Source organism: Perca flavescens, chromosome 14 (assembly GCF_004354835.1).
Source record: "Perca flavescens isolate YP-PL-M2 chromosome 14, PFLA_1.0, whole genome shotgun sequence".
Classification (NCBI taxonomy): domain Eukaryota; kingdom Metazoa; phylum Chordata; class Actinopteri; order Perciformes; family Percidae; genus Perca; species Perca flavescens.
This window is the reverse complement of record NC_041344.1, coordinates 14,303,634-14,320,597: the sequence shown is the minus strand read 5'-3', so window position 1 is coordinate 14,320,597 and position 16,964 is coordinate 14,303,634. Positions and strand designations below refer to the sequence as shown.

Genomic DNA, 16,964 nt, shown 5'->3' with positions numbered 1-16,964 from the left:
GCACACAAACAGATAGCAATTAACAGAAACTATTAAGGTAATAGGCTGGTATTTTCCAGTTCGTTAACCGTAATGGACGGAAGCATTTAGAAAACAAAATACTGAATTATCAAGCTGGGACATTTTCCAATCAGCTTCTCCCACTCTCATTTTACAACAACCCAGCAATATTCTCAGCTTCACTTGTTTAACGCGGCTTCTTTAATAATACTGTTGATGTACCGGACAGTCCTTAAAGGTTCCCTGTGGAGTTTTAGACCACTAGTAGAGCCATAGAGCTGTTTTTCGCTGAGTAGGTTTGCGTTTTGTTTGTGTCGTGCACTAACACAAGGACACACATGCATGTGCACAAATGCAGGTGACGCCATACAATCATACCAATGGTGTCACACTATTCCACTGATCTACAGGAGGCGTTAGCCCCACTATATGGTGAAATGCACCAACAAAGATAAGAGAAGAAGAAGCCAACTGCAAGCCAATAAACGGATGTAAACAATGCTGGGTTTTAACTACTTGAAGTCTCTCATTTGAGAAACAAATCAGAAACCAAAAGTGAAAAATTTATATTTTTTAGTTTCAAACTAATACAGTTTATGCCAGGTCAGGCTCAATTATCCGTCCTTAACAATTTGTGGCAACTGCTCATGCTCGTGCCTGAAAAGGCTTATCCAAATCTGTGGTTTGGTGAGAACCCAAAAGCACCACAAGGACATTAGCAGGGAACTGGTTTAAAGCTACCATGGCACCCACCACTTCTGCATCTCACAGTTGGGTTCACAGCTGTGGTTTATGAAGCGTGCCTCATTGCCCATTCTGTAGCTGTCGATCACCATGCCGCTATCCAGGTTCAGACAGTAGTGGCCACTGTGGGAGAAGTACTGCTCCATCATACGGCTCCTGAAATATGGTAGGAGAGACGTAGTGGAACATAAAAATAAAAAAACAGGTTTTAATTAATTTCCATATCAAGATAAATTAAGTCGTGAACTGAGGAAGTGAAACAGGCATAGACAAATGCAGAATATTCTAAATCTTCTGACATTCACATATTTTTGTGGCACGTCTGCCACCCAACAAGGATTTCTTGCATTATAGGAAACCTGGACTGTCTCACCTAAACTCCTGTTCGCTAACCACCTCTCCCAGGTACTCGATGATAAACTGTCCAGAGCGAAGAGTCTCCTTGGTGCGGATGCCCCAGCCCTTGCCCTCAGCACGGAATCGCTCCAGACACTGGACCCAGTCATGTCTCTGGATGTGCTGGTTGTCACACTGATCACCAGATGGACACGTGCTGGGAGAGCACTCAGCAAAACTCATCCTGCAGAAATATGCAATGATTTTTTTTTAAAGGAGGTTGAAGCTGACACACTATGTATAACCTCTTTTCACGTTTGTTTCATTACTAAACAAACTTTACAACAACCTGCCTAACAAACATGACTAAACCTGAGTAGATTTTTGTAATGTAATCAATGGGAAACCTGTTAAAAGTCGCCACTATATGCTGTGATTTCTCTTTACCTATTCAAACAATCATCCATGCAGCCTTTTTCAGTCGAGTCCTCACGCGGTCTACAGCTGCATGTAGTTGTTTCATAACCAGAAAGAGGCTTCACATCCACATAGACATCTGTGACACAAACAGGGGATTACCGTTTTACATTTACAGTTATTGACACTCTCATGAAGTGTGACCAGCAGTGGCAGCATCGAGCATTATTAAATCCTGTTTTGCAAACAACGCATATAATTGATAACGAGGATAACAACAGTTAAAGCAACCAACGTGTTAAAACAAAGAAATGCAAGCACATACATTGATCAGGCTACAAATTATATTCTAGCTAAATCGCTGGAACAAAGCCAGATACTCACTTGATCTGATCTTTTTATAAAGGGGGACATCCGGCCTCTTGTAAAGCTGAAACACAAAAACCGATTGGTAAACACAAAGGGGTTTAAAGACTAATACTTATGTGGACCTTCACTGGGGCTGTACATTTTGAAATGACATGTCAGTAACTCAATGTGAGCATGGGAAAACTCTAAAAACATATAGTGCTCAACATGATTGATCACCTGATCGTGTTTCCACAGCCATAAGATGTCGTAAGGCAACTGGAAATCAATGCGCTTCTGTCTCAGGTACTTTCCTGAAAAAACAACGTGGGGGAAATTTGGAAGGAGACAATAAAATTGAAAAGTAAGTTAAGAAGTAAGCCATTTTTGACCACCTACATACAGTGGTGTGAAAAAGTGTTTGCCCCCTTCCTCATTTCCTGTTCCTTTGCATGTGTGTCACACTTAAGTGTTTCGGAACATCAAACCAATTTAAACAAAAGTCAAGGACAACACAAGTAAACACAAAATGCAATTTGTAAATGAAGGTGTTTATTATTAAAGGAGAAAAAAAATCCAAACCATCATGGCCCTGTGTGAAAAAGTGATTGCCCCCCTTGTTAAAACATACTATAACTGTGGTTGTCCACACCTGTTCACAATCAAGGCATCACTTAAATAGGAGCTGCTTGACACAGTAAGGTCCACCAGAAGATCCTTAAAAGCTACACATCATGCCGAGACCCAAAGAAATTCAGGAACAATTGAGAAAGAAAGTAATTGAGATCTATCAGTCTGGAAAGGGTTATAAAGCCATTTCCAAAGCTTTGGGAATCCAGCGAACCACAGTGAGAGCCATTATCCACAAATGGCGAAGACATGGAACAGTGGTGAACCTTCCCAGGAGTGGCGGCCGGCCAAAATTACCCCAAGAGCGCAGCGACGACTCATCCAAGAGGTCACAAAAGACCCCACAACAACGTCCAAAGAACTGCAGGCCTCACTTGCCTCAGTTAAGGTCAGCGTTCATGCCTCCACCATCAGGAAAAGACTGGGCAAAAAAATGGCCTGCATGGCAGAGTTCCAAGGAGAAAACCACTGCTGAGCAAAAAAGAACATCAAAGCTCGTCTCAATTTCTCCAGAACACATCTTGATGATCCCCAAGACTTTTGGGACAACATTCTGTGGACCGATGAGACAAAAGTGGAACTCTTTGGAAGGTGTGTGTCCAAGTATATCTGGCGTAGAAGGAACACTGCATTTCATAAAAAGAACATTATACCAACTGTAAAATATGGTGGTGGCAGTGTGATGGTCTGGGGCTGTTTTGCTGCTTCAGGACCTGGAAGACTTGCCGTGATAAAAGGAACTATGAATTCTGCTGTCTACCAAGAGATCCTGAAGGAGAATGTCCGACCATCTGTTCGTGTACTCAAGCTGAAACGAACTTGGGTTCTGCAGCAGGACAATGATTCTAAACACACCAGCAAGTCCACCACCGAATGGCTGAAGAAAAACAAAATGAAGACTTTGGAGTGGCCTAGCCAAAGTCCTGACCTGAATCCTATTGAGATGTTGTGGTATGACCTTAAAAAGGCCGTTCATGCTCGAAAACCCTCTAATGTAACTGAATTAGGACAATTCTGCAAAGATGAGTGGGCCAAAATTCCTCCAGGACGCTGTAAAAGCCTCATTGCACGTTATCGCAAAACGCTTGGTTGCAGTTGTTGCTGCTAAGGGTGGCCCAACCAGTTATTAGGTTTAGGGGGCAATCACTTTTTCACACAGGGCCATGATGGTTTGGATTTTTTTTCTCCTTTAATGATAAACACCTTCATTTACAAATTGCATTTTGTGTTTACTTGTGTTGTCCTTGACTATTGTTTAAATTGGTTTGATGTTCCGAAACACTTAAGTGTGACAAACATGCAAAGGAACAGGAAATGAGGAAGGGGGCAAACACTTTTTCACACCACTGTAAATCACATTGATATCCACATACTGTATGGAAATGAGACATCTGACGTCTTGATGAAACTTTTTGTGTATTTCATCTTATCATAGCTGAAAATGTTGGCCTGAGGTTACTAAAAGGGTCCTGTTCCTAGAAACAGGTTTACTGAGTTGGTTTACTGGATAGCTTTGATGAGTAACCCCAGAAGCCCTGTGGGGACTGAAGTAGAAAGAGCGGTTGGTTTTTAGTCAGCAAAACTGACTGATCCAACTTCATGAGACAGGCGAATGTTTTACCTCTGCATATAGAAACATGACTGATGTCAATAAACCTTTAAGAGCACCAGAAAACATAAATACCTCAAATAAGATTTGTTGAGTGTTTTAAAAGACTGGTCGTTACTTTGGTTGTAATTACATGTTTAAATCCTGTGTTATAAAAATAGGAAGTGCGGTGCAAAAAGTGATCCTATTTGACACTCACCAACATGTATAGGAGCTGGAAACAATCCATACTCATGTTCCCCAGGTATGTATTCAAGTTTCTCTTTCTTTAGTTGCAGAAGCTGACTCCGTGGGCTGCAAGGTGTGGTACAGAAATGGTAAAATGTAAAGTTTTAACTCCAGAAAAACTGTATATGGTGCATTGACATCTAAAATAAAAATCAATTTCAGAAGAAGATTTTGTTTAAGATTTCTCTAGAACTCACTCTTCGGTCTTGTACACATCAGAGTAAAGTCCCGCCTTCTGAAATTTCTTCTTTGGAGGTCTGGCTGCTCTCTTCTCCCGTTGGCTGGTTATGGGCATGGGCGGAGCTTGTTCCCTGGAGACGGTGCCTGGGCGTTCCGGGGAGCAGTGGCCATCTGGCTTGCTTTCCAGTGAGCTAAAAATAGAACCATGACTTGGTTTCTAGTGACTACTGGATTTAATAATGTTCCTTTAAATACCAGCATTGAATCCTAACATTAATACCTAGTGTAAATATGTGTCAGTGTCCCACAGCTCAGACTTTTAAGTATAAAGGTTAATTTGCTTACCCACGAAAGTGCTGGAGCTCGTCCTGGGTAAGCCAGCTACTTCCTGTCCCAGCTCTGGACGTTGCTACCAGGTTGCCCAGGTTCTCCACTCTATCCGGCAATCGCTCCTCAGTCTCTTCTACCTCCCCGTCCTCTTCTTCCTCCTCTTCTTCCTCATCCCCATCTCCGTCCCAGTGCTTCTTCTTCTGACTTTTTCTACGCTGGCCCTGGACTACCGACTCAATAGCATCTGTTACAGTGTCCCCCTCCCACCCTCGGCCCCCTGCTGGCCGTTCTGCCCCTCTGTCCCTGTGCCGGGTCTGGTTCAACTCAACCATTGGTGGTGGGGATGGCGGCGGGGAGGGTAACGGGTGTTTCCTGGGACGTCCGGGGCCCCTCTTCTTCACCACGTTGTTTCCTGTGCGAGCCTGTCTCTGTAGCTTCTTGGCACGCAGGATTTTGTTGACATGGTGCAGGCTGTGTTTGGATGGCTGAGCCCGATGGGAGTGGTGGGGCAGGGAGGCATCCAGGCAACTGTCCTGAGAGGGGGAGAGGCAGGAGGAGGAAGCAGAGCCATGGGAGTGAAAAAGTGAAGGTTGGTGATGGTGCTGCTGCCGGTGGTGCATGGATCCTTCATGCCCTTCAGGGGTCGAGAGGGCTACACCTCTTGTCTGGATACCTGATGACCCTAGTCAAAGAAGAGAAGAAAATTAATACTGCATATTTAGGTAAAAGTGGTCACTAGTACATGGAGTAGTTTATTCACTATCTCTCAAAAGCTCGTCATTTTCTCTGACTCTCCTCTTGACACTTTACATCCCTTTCCATTGTCACATTTTTGTTCAAATTTCTTCTTTCCTCATTAAAATGCATTTAAACTGATATTTCACCCTTGTCTTCCACACGTTCCCCTTCCTACTTCCCATCCTTTGATATCACAAGAATTTGCTTCAGTCTTCACACATCTTCCTCTTTCCTCATTAACATAATTCTCCTACCCCTCATCGTTAGGGTTGGGTACCTTTCGTATCTGAACCAATACTAGTTCCGATACCGGTACCTCAAAAAAATCGGTTGTAAAAATAATTCCAAACCTATTTACTTAGAACATTATGTTTTGAATATTTTACACTGACAGAAATTAAACAAAAATAAAAATAAAACCCCTCCCTGTCTCCTCCCAAACCTGTCCCTACAACCTATTAAATTGAATAATTATTAATTTCTTACTCACTGTAACGTTTATTCTTGTATTTGTATACTAGTTTTTAGCCTGTTTTATTTTCATTATGACCGATTTTAATTGCTCTTTAATGTTTCATGTAAAGCACTTTGAATTGCCTTGTAGCTGAAAGGTCAGGTAGAAATAAAGTTGCCTTGCCTTACAGCCTCAGCCTGTCAGTCAGTCCCCAGGGCAAAGAAACCACCGTTGTGCCTGCTCGTCTCAGAGGAAGTGTAATGTCAACAGCACCACGACTGCTTCCGGCTCGCCATTAATATCATATCACGGTGAAAGGTGTCTTTACTTTAACCACACTTGAAACCGCTTTATCGGCATCGCTGTGACTCTCTGTGACTTCAATAAAACTGCAGAGCCGACGTAGTTTGCTCCGTCCGTACCTCTGCACATGCGTGTGTGTGTGTGTGTGTGTGTGTGTGTGTGTGTGTGTGTGTGTGTGTGTGTGTGTGTGTGTGTGTGTGTCGGACCTCTGCTCTCTGTCAATAGGGGAGAGGACAGATAAGCTTGCGCTTACTCTCAGGTACCGAAATTTGGCACCGTTTGATTATACGTGAACCAATACTCGGTAGTACCGACGTGATGCGGTCGGTACCGGTAAAAGTACAGAGTTCGGTACCCAACCCTACTCATCATCGTGACTTCCTTACCCTCTCCCTTCTTCCTCCCCTTGCCTGACCTTTGAAAACCCTTCCCTCTATATTTCTACATCTTTTAATTAATCTCCCACTCACCCTAGTCTTCTATGAACTATGAGCACCTATTCCTTCACAACTTAAAACATATGACTCACTCATCACTCTATTTATTCCCCCAAACATCTTTATACTTTAATTGCCCCTCTTTCAGTCAACGAAGAAAGACATTTTATCCCTATCACTTTTTTTTGGCACTAATTAAGAAAGCTTCCATTCAAATGTTTAAATTTGAATGGAATTAGATTTTGGACGAAAATGGCACAAAAGAATACTAAACATTGCGTATTTCCAAGGTGGAAAAGTTGCAAAAAAGCAACTGAAACAGATAATACATATTTAGATTAATACATCTATACTATACTTGTCATATAACTGGTATAAGTCTATCAACACTATTATTGTGTGTCATACATGACTCCAGGTTCAGTGAAAGAGGGTTGTCCCATGTCCAGCGACCCACAACCTTGTCTCACCCTGTTTTTGCTACATATTATCCTTGGTCTCCCTTACAGTCCTTTTTCCCCACTTTCACTCTCAACCCATACTCTTCAGTCAGTATGCATTTACCTACTTCCATCATTCCCCACTTGTCCTTTGTGCCAGCCCAGTCCCCACCCTCTGTCCTTTTCTACCTTCACAGTCTGCGACCGCTGGTTGACCCCAAGTCCTGAGCTCTAATCCAGGATTACCCCAGCGTGGTTTGAACTGCACCATGCTGCCTCAACAGGGACCTTATAGCTTCCCATCTCAGTTACTAACATGCACATAAACACAAACATCCACCCTACCGGTGCTCACACACACTGACATACAAGCACATCAGTCTTTGTTAGGGGGCATTCAAAGTCACACTGATGAAGACCATTGCTGAGGCGCGGTGTCTTACATCAGAAACATTAGCTCAGTCCAGGTGCTGGGTGTACAGAAGGATAGGACTAGGCCTCACATTGTGGGCTTTTGAGGGAAATGTCCACTAAATATAGCATGTTAACAAAACACTCCACCCCTTTTGCTCTGGCAGGAATGCTATATCAACTGTGGCCAACTGTGGCCATCCACACTCACAGAGAGGCCAGTTTAAGTCATTACGCATGCTTTTTCTTGCCAAGCCCACTAGTAAGAGCTACCAAATGTCAGACAGTGTGTGCACAGGGGGTGTCACGGTCACTGTTCAGTGGGAATTTTTTCACCAAAATATGTGGCCCATTCCACTTAGTATTTTCTTTGTACATATAGGAGACAGATGAGAGCGCAACAGAGACCGAACAGATCAGTGTGGTCAGTTGTAACCACTACACAACTTCTCAGCACTATGAAGGATTTTCAGGAGATACACAGGCTTCACTGTGCAGAAATCAAGCAAGATTTGAGAGTCCTCTTGCTGTGCCATATAGCAATGTCTGAAACGGTTATTGCCCGAATACATAGTCCTGGAACAAGTGCTGGATCTTATTGATTGCACACTGTGCTAGTTAAAACATAGCTGTGTCAAGCCATAAAGCTAATCGGACATCCTCCAATCATATTCAGCCACAGGATTCTTGCTACAACTTCATGCACAGACCTAATTTGGGATTTGGTGCAAAATTGACTCCAATAACCTTTAACAATGTCAAATTTAATTTGGGTCAAAAGATTTTCTGTGCTGAATAGCTCGTCAAACTCAAAAGCATATAGGGCTACATTAACTATATGGGATTCAATGCCCAAGAACAAATGAATGCAAATGTTACTGTTACTGGTTACTATACAGTCTTTTCTTTTTTCAAAATGAACTATGCAGATGCTGTTGTAAACTATAGCCTATATCAGTTAATCAGTGGATGCTCTGCTGTAGGCAGCACATTCATAAAGATACATTTACAATTAAACAAAAAAAATTAGACTTACCTAACTCTCTCCTTTCTGCTGATGTTGAGTGTTCCTTCCTCATCGGCCGGTCCATGCGGGAGAAGCTGGGGCACTCTGTGACTACCTCAGTCTTTCTGCTCCTGCCCCCCTTCAGTGTAGTACGGGTGAGAGCAGAGGCAAACAGATTTGTAAGGTTTGGAGAATCATGGGCTCCAGGCTCTACATCCTCTGTGGGGCGGAGGGGCTCCTCATCCTCGCTGTCTGAGCAGCCTGCTTGGTCTTCAGCCCGTACATCTGAGAAGGGACCCTGGCCAGGTGCCACACGACTCCGTGAAAGCTTAGAGTAGTCTGTCTTAGAGCTGCCCATCCTGAACCATGATTCTACTTGGTGGTGACCTTTTGAGCTGCTACCGAGTGCAAGCCTGGAGGGGCCTAGACAAGACATGGAGCTCTCTTTACGCTTGTACCTTTCTGCAGATGAGGATGAGGAAGAAGAAGGAGAGTTGGCAGAAGTGGAAGCAGCTTGCTTGCTGGCACTGGTGCTGGAGGTGTCTCGTCCAAAGCGGCATCGTTGTAAAGACTCTGCCATTCCTAAACTGGCAACTCGCTCCCCTTTCCCTGGTGCTCCACTCTCAGAAATCCCTGCACTAGCCCGGCTCCCTGATCCTCCTCTTGCTGCTTCCTCTCTGTCCTCCTCAGCACAGCGCTCTCTGTGTTTGTGTCTGTGTTTGTGTTTGTGGTGCCAGTTGAAGGAAAGCTCAGAAGACATAGGTGGATATAGGACAGGCGACCTTCCTCCTCCCAGGTACTCCTGCCTAAGCAGCTTATGTTTTTTCTTGTGAAATTTAGAGGGATTCAGCAGGAGATGTGAAGGGTGGTGATGATGCATGTAAGATGTTGGGGGAGGAGGGGGGAAAGACGGTGAGTGATGGGAGTGGTGGGATGGGGCTGTGTGGGGTGACTGGTGGTGTGGGTGGGGATACAGAGCACTAGCTGGAGGATAGCCTCTGTAATAGCCCAAACCAAGAGGCCCAGAGGAGTAGGGAACACTGTAGGAGGGGTGGTAGAAGCCTCCACTGGAGAGGGGGAATCCAAGCCCAGGTACAAAAGGAACCTCAGACATGGACTCCCTCAGTTTGGGAGGCCGTCCCCGTTTCTTCTTCATGTCTGGTTTACGAACATAGTGCAATGGGTCACAGGAGTATGCAGGATGGGAGTAGAAGCTGCCAAAGTTAACCCTGAAGATTGTAGGCAGGAGGTCCCTGTGGACATAATGATGTGGAGGAGGGCCACCTGTGCCTCCTATGCCACCACTGGCCCTGCTCCCCACTCCTGGCACTCTACTTGTCCCTGCTGCTATGCCTATTCCACTGCTAAGCCGGTGCCCTGTTGTACGGTGTGCTATCCGTATTTCACTCAGTCTCACAACAATCTCATCCAGCTCAGCAATAAAGTCTGGGTCATGCCGCCGGGAGCGCAGCTGCAAGTACTTCTTCTTGCGTTTCCTTTTCTGTCTCTTTAGCTTGTCATAGCCAGGGCACCCATGGTTGCGGCGTTTGCACTTGTGCTTATGTTTCTCCTTGTGTCCTATTAAGGAGGAGGCGGGAGCTGCTGGGTGAGGTCTCCTGGGATCGGGTGATGACCTTGCCCCGTGGGGTGATGGAGAGGGTGAGGGATGTTCCATAAGGACAGCGGAGTGACGTCGCCTTCCTCTAGAATTAAGGCCCACCCCTGGACCCATAGCTGAAGCGATGACCCCTGGCATTAATAATCCAGTGCCCATCCCGGGTGGCATCCCAATTCCACCCAAACCTCCAGCTTTTTCACCACGGTCAGAGGTGCTGTTATTGTCCGTTCCTATTCCACTGTCACTGGGAACTGTCTCCTCACTGTGTGACTCACTGACTGGTGATGGAGTGGCTTCTTTTAGCTCACTTAGGGGGGCAGGGGAGGTGGGATGCAGCGGCCTGGGAGGGGAAAGCTTATGATAATGGTAGTGTTGCCTGTAATGGTGGTGGTGGTGATGGTATCCACGGCAAGTCGACTTTTTCTGGAAAGCTGCTGTGGCCATAGATGCAGACGTTGAGCCCAATCCTGGGTTGCGAGGATTAGGGGCTGAAAAGGTTGGGGGAGGGAAGGAGAACGTGTTGTGGCTATGATGGGGGTTAGAATAGTGACCTGCAAAGTGCACCGAGCCTGGCTCCACAAAGCTGGCATCACTGATGGGACTGTGGCTTCCACTAGACTGTGAGAGGGAGGGGGAGGGAAAGACCTCTGACGAGGAGAGCTGGTGCTGGTGCTGTTGCTGGGACTGTGATGGATGGTGATGAAGAGGGGAAGTGGTGTTTGGGGATAGGAAAGGTTCTGGAGTTAGTGTGGCATTAATCGCTGATTTTGGTTTACGGCCTCTCCTCTTACCCATGTATATTGTGCCTTTTTTACTGACATTAATTTGTGGCCCTAGTTTTCCCCCAAAAGAAGCAGCCAGGGAGGACAATGATTGGGTTGCAGCTTCCACAGAGCCAACCACCCCACTGGTGGTGCATTTAGGGGTGTCTTCTGGTCTTGGGCCTAATAAGATTTGACTGAGAATGCGCTTCCGTTTCATACTTTTCATCTTATTGATCTTGCCTATGATAGTTTTCATGATAAGCTGCCCATTTCCTTTGCTGCGGAACCGTTTGTCTCCCATGTCGCCTGCCTCTGGAGCCAACGTGGGAGGCTGACCCTCCTGGGGTAAGGTAGGAGGAAGGCGCTTGGGGCGTCCACGTTTTCTAGGCATAGGTTTAGGGGGGTTCAGGTCCACCTCTGGGTGAAGAACAGGGGGATCTTGCTCTTCTTTGGACTTCAGTAAAGATGAAAAGACCTTGGAGGGGGCCAGCTTGTTAGTAAGGCACCCACGGGGCGGAGCGTCAAGCCTTGGCATTTTGGACTTTGGCCTTCCCCTTTTCTTAGGCTGGGGTGGGAAAAGCTGTGACGAAGGACTTTGTGGCACAGGTATTGGTTTGACCTTATTTGGGTTTGGAGGCCTGCCCACAGGTCTCTTAACCGGTGGTGACAGCATTTCCAAGCTTGAAGATAAAGGCATGGTGGTTTTGCTCTGGTCGAAAGGACTGTCCTGGCCTGCTCTTTGACCCTGCGGCTTGTTCATAACACGGGACCAGCGGGGTTTCCTTCCTCTGCGTTTTTTAAGGGGTTTGCTGTCCTGCTCTGCTGGAGAGTCTATGGATGAATCAGGAGAATCATCTCTAAGAGGCGTTGGTGGGCTTTCGTCACAATCTGGCTCTGGTGAAGAAGACGCCCGTTGTCTTACAGGCTCAGGGGGACTGCAAGTCCGACCAGGTCTGCTACTATCACGATTGGGACTTCGCTTACTTGGGCTAGAGCTCTTCCCCCTCTCAACTCGCAGTGTCTGATTACTAGCCCCCTTGTCTTTCCCTTCTGGCTTTCCTGTTCCTGTTGGAGGAGGGCACCTAGTTAAGTCTCTAGGGCTGTCACTGTCCTGTTCCCTCTCACTTGCGCTGCTTTCCTCAGCCAAAGCAGGACTCTCTCGTGCATGGTGTCCTTGTGAGGGCGCAGGGGAGCCCAGGTGACTTACTGCACTCAATGTCCTCTGCTCAGCTGAAGCGCTAGAAGAAGATAAAATGGGATAAGATGGCAAAGATGTGGTGTGGACCAAGCAGTGAGCTGGACGGGACTGTGGCTTAGAAATGCTACTGTTGTCATTGTTGCTTTCCATTGACATGGCTGACAGGCGTTTATTGCCATAGGTGAGTGCTGGGCTGCTGCTGCGACTACTGCTGTTGCTGATGCTTTTGCCACTGCTGCTGCTACTAGCTTTCTCTGCCCCTTCTGTGTCCTCCTGTCTCAGTGGTGTCAGGGGGGAGGGATTTTCCATAACACAGTCCTTGTTCCTAGAACCATAGGGCCGACCAGGTGGCCGTGATACAGGAGGTGGTGGAGAAAGGTGTACTACTCTTGAATATGTGTTCCTATTGGCCATGGCCCTGTCTCGTTGCTTGGCTGTGGGGGCCATAAAGCCTGAGCTTGGGAGAGGAGGAGCGGGGTCAATCTTTGCAGGTTTGGCTGGCTTAGGGGTTTTTGATGGTGGGCAAGTCGCTATGAGTTGAGCTAATTTTTCAGTGACTGTGGGTGCTCCCCAATTTTGAACACCCTTGTCCTTGTCTCTCTGACTTTCAGTGCTGTAGCTGTATTGAGGAGGTTTAACAGCTTCGAAAATGGGTTCTTTTGATGCAGGTAGTGGTGGAGAAGGTGAAGATGTCCGGGGGTTAGGTTGTGGGGTTGGTGTTTTCTTCCCAGAGGGATGCGTTTTGCTGTCTGGTGGAGGGCGGTGAAGGTTAAGGGGTCTCTCAGATGTGGTGGTGGCTGCTTTCGTGTCTGGCTTTGTATCAGACTTGCAATCCATCTTTGGTGAACCCTACAAATAAAAATAAAAGAACAAGATGGCAAGTTATTAATGAGAATTAATAGGTGGTTAATGGGGAGGAATAATTTACTTAATACATTTAAGAAATACCCTGTCTAACTGCTAAATTACATGGATGTATGTACTGTATCCAGTTTTTTCTCTAAACATTTAAACACAGGTTTAAAAGTCATACACTGTAGTGTACAAACTATTAATCAGAAATAGGTTTCTATACCCATTTACAAACTGCAATACATTGATAAGATTTTCTGTCTGCTGCTCCCCAGGCATGCCCAGGGGGGGAAGTTACACTGAACTCAATAACACTTATCAGGGTCAGATTGGGGACAGAGAGGGAGAGCTACAGAGGGGTCATGCAGGGGATGGGGGTGGAGAGGACATGGCCGGGCAGAGACAGAGGATAGACGACACAGACGGAGGGAGATTGGAGGGGACGGTGCATGAGGAATAGGGACAACAGAGAACACAAAGAAAACTAAAGAACAATTTATGCTCTGCTCTTTATCTGTGCAATAACATGGTGATTACTACGGTAACCTTTTTGTGGGCCACCGCCTTACTGACGACTGACTAATAACATTTTAAGGAAGTCAGGTAAATGTACACAAAATAAATATACAGGAGGGGAAAAGAACTCTACGCTCTCCATTGACTTGTATTGTGTAAAGGTGCCTTCTCATCAATACCGTATGCTAGCAAACAACAGAAAAATGCCTAAAAGCTGCTATGTGGTGATATTCACTACCAACAATGTCAAGAACCCATAACTTAAGGTTTTATAAGCTGCCGACACGAAAAACCGAGCTTTTATGAAGACAAACGTGAATACAGACGTGAGGAATCAGCAGAGAGAATGGGGAGACTGCGGCACTAACCTAACAATATTCCCAACGTTACGTTTTCTTAGCTTAATTAACAGACATGTAGTTAGTTTTTCGAGTCAGCAGCTTATAAAAACTTAAGTTAGGGGTTATACACATTGTTGGTAGTGCATCCCACCACACAGCAGCTTTTAGGCATTTTTCTGTTGTTTGCTAGGAGATGGAATTGACGAGGAGGCACCTTGACGCAATACAAGTCAATGGAGAGCGGAGAGTTGTTTTCCCCTCCGGTGGGCGTGGCTTTCACAATATGATGCGATCTGTTTATATTGGTGGACATGCTGGCTGTTAATACTGAATGTTCACTTTTGGCAAAATGTGAATCCATTGCTGAATCAAAATAAATGTTCTCCATCTTTACCCTTTTTGCCAGAGCGCTCCCATTCACTTGGGAGGGTGACAGCGTGGTAATGCTGGTGGGAGGAGGAGCAGTAGGAGGTGGCGTAGGAGGTTTAGCAGAGGGGGTTGATGAAGATGATGAGGCTGGTCTGTTGACACTGGGACTCTTCTCCTTATCTTTTTCCCTGCCATTTGAAGTACTCTGGCTCTGAATGCTTGCCCCATCACCTGTAGCCCCTGCACGGTTTCCACGAGCACCGCCTCCTCCACGCCCCGTATGCCTCACAGTGGCCCTGAAGGCTGGTCGGCACACATAATTCTCCAAGATCTTAGGGGGCTTCTTCGTGCGTTTAGCTTGAAGGCCAATCTTAAGTTTGACATTGCCTTCAGACAGGCTGCTCTCTTTGATGGAGAAATGGGACTGGTCACCACCGGCACCTCCTGGCCCACTTGCTCCTGCCCCTCCTGCACCAGCAGAGACAGTGGCAGCTCCCTCCTTCTCTCTGTCTCTCTTCTTCTCCTCCTCTTCTTCTTTCTTTCCACCCCCTCCCTCCTTCTCCCGCTCCCCTGAGGGGACACCTGAGAGAAGAGGGGGTGAAGTCGCGGTTCCCCCCTGGTTTTTCGGATCCATCAGAACTTTACTATGTGTGCAGGTTTACTAGGGAGGGATACCAGGGAGAGTTTTGTTGGGGGATGGGATAGGGGTTAAGGGGAAAAAGGGGGAGGGGGATAACGGTGAGGGTGAAGCTTTCGAGGTGGCGTCTGTCCCTTCCTCGGCTGTCCAGCCCTCTTTCTCCGTCCTTCAACTGTAGAGAGTAAAGACAGGTATAGCAGGGAGAGAGATGGAAACGGGGGGTGGGAAAACAAACTCCACATTAGTCACCGCAACACAGAACATCAACCAAACATTGACAGTTTTAAGCAGCGCCCTGCAACTGAGAAGTATAAAACATCTTATAATGAATGATGGTGGAAAGCAGACGGAGGGCAACCATTTTTTATCATCTATTTGGGTAGAGGCTGTCCTTCGTCCCGTCTGGGGGACATTTTATGGTGTGTTTGTCCTCACGGCCTATAACAATGTGACCTATTTACACAGACAAGGCTTTTCTACCTGAGAAATGTAACCTTAGGCTCAAGGACTCTGAATTGTCCACCTGAGAACTACAAAGCCTATAAGGTCCAGAGTCAATAGTTAATCCCACAGTGCTGCCACATCCTTACAAGGTGTTACAGGGTAAGATGTCAAATGAGCAATCCCTTAAATTCCCTCATTAGTTGCAGTGAAAACAGGTGCCTGTGATTGTTGCAAAGTGCTCATACCCTACGTTAGCACAGCAGCAACAGAGAGCAGCATGTTTCTTAATTGTGCACCTTAGAGGACAGCCCAATTCAATGAAGTTGTCTACAGCTCCCTGTGGTCACTGAGTGATTTAATGCGGATTCGCCCCCAAGCAGGTGCTTTCACTGGGTGAAGTCATTTGGAGGCAATTCAGAACTGTGACCTCAGCATATTGGGCCCTCTGGGACTAGACAGAGGATCCGGCCGCCTTTCCCAGCCTTCGCCAGCAGCAACTGAGAGTGAGTGATAGAGCGTCAATGTGCCGGCGGTTTCTCTGCGCCCTACATTAGTGGAGAGCACTAAAGGAGCCACTTAATGGGGCCTGAGGAAAGTCATGCAAGTCGACACATCACTAGTGTCACAGCAAGAGAGGAAAAAAAACAGAAATCTACCCTATACAAAGTTTTATACTATGTTTGTTTTGGATTATGACTGTGGAAAACAGTAGTAGAGATTTTTTTGTTGAACCACACAGTAAACGCAGCCCGATTTTTAGAGTCTGGCCTGTGGTTCCCCCACGCCCTCTTTTCTGTGTTTACTTCAATTACTCACTCCATTTCGCCTCAAAACTGCAGACTCCCCCTCGCTACACATACCACGCTCAAATCACACCTCCCTCTTTTCTTTAACACTCCATCAATCTCTCTATTCTTTCACCGTTTCCTTTAAGCTTTTCTGTCCTTATCCTCCTCTATTTCGCAAACTTGGAAAGCAGTAGTAACAGCACACAAACTAAAGTCACTGTGTTCCCACTTTAATCAAAAACACATTTCAGCCCCCACCCCCCAACTCTGTTCCCTGTGTCCTTCTCTTACAGAGTGACAAATGTTCTCCCCATTCTTTTATACTAAGCGCTTGCAATGATACTAGCCGCTTCCGCTGCCTGACAGCAGCTATGCCAAAAATAAGCCACTGTAGCACCTAACTCTGTGAGAGGCTACTGACACAAGTCTAAAAAAAAGCTGCCCGGAGAGTCAAAACATTCCTCTCACCTCTAACAAGCAAGCCAGGTCATTTACTGGCACTTGTTCTCCTGTAAATGATCTGACAATGGGCCGAATCGCTTTCTAATTTGTGATTGATAAGCTGTAACACTAAACCATATCATTTTCATGTTTAGCATCAAGGTACTTTTGTATTTACAAAGCAGTTAACACTACACTGCAGTCATTTCGTTTTTTTACAGTCATACTGCAAAACACAAGAATGACAGCACTACTGGTTTTAAAGACAGATATCAATCATGCCTGCCTGTTGTTTGCTTTTACTTTAAGTGCAATAACCAGGAATTAAAGTAGAAAGACGGACATATAAAACACGAGCAAATGTCAGAAATGAAAATTAAAAACA

The 16,964-nt window shown here is 46.0% G+C and overlaps 1 protein-coding gene across 2 annotated transcripts in view; it reads right to left on the bottom strand.

Annotated features, from left to right (window-relative positions):
• ash1l (ash1 (absent, small, or homeotic)-like (Drosophila)) overlaps positions 1-16,964 on the bottom strand; it is a 32,366-nt gene that overhangs the window by 13,124 nt on the left and 2,278 nt on the right. For both annotated transcript variants that reach the window (XM_028596733.1, XM_028596734.1), the window contains exons 3-12: positions 14,295-15,078; positions 8,642-13,040; positions 4,838-5,504; positions 4,510-4,683; positions 4,284-4,378; positions 2,086-2,159; positions 1,882-1,927; positions 1,528-1,636; positions 1,118-1,324; positions 754-900 (exon numbers count right to left, since the gene is read on the bottom strand). In XM_028596733.1, coding sequence (XP_028452534.1) covers positions 754-900; positions 1,118-1,324; positions 1,528-1,636; positions 1,882-1,927; positions 2,086-2,159; positions 4,284-4,378; positions 4,510-4,683; positions 4,838-5,504; positions 8,642-13,040; positions 14,295-14,903 — 6,527 coding nt within the window. In that variant the 5' untranslated portion in view covers positions 14,904-15,078. The remainder of the gene's footprint in view (positions 1-753; positions 901-1,117; positions 1,325-1,527; positions 1,637-1,881; positions 1,928-2,085; positions 2,160-4,283; positions 4,379-4,509; positions 4,684-4,837; positions 5,505-8,641; positions 13,041-14,294; positions 15,079-16,964) is intronic.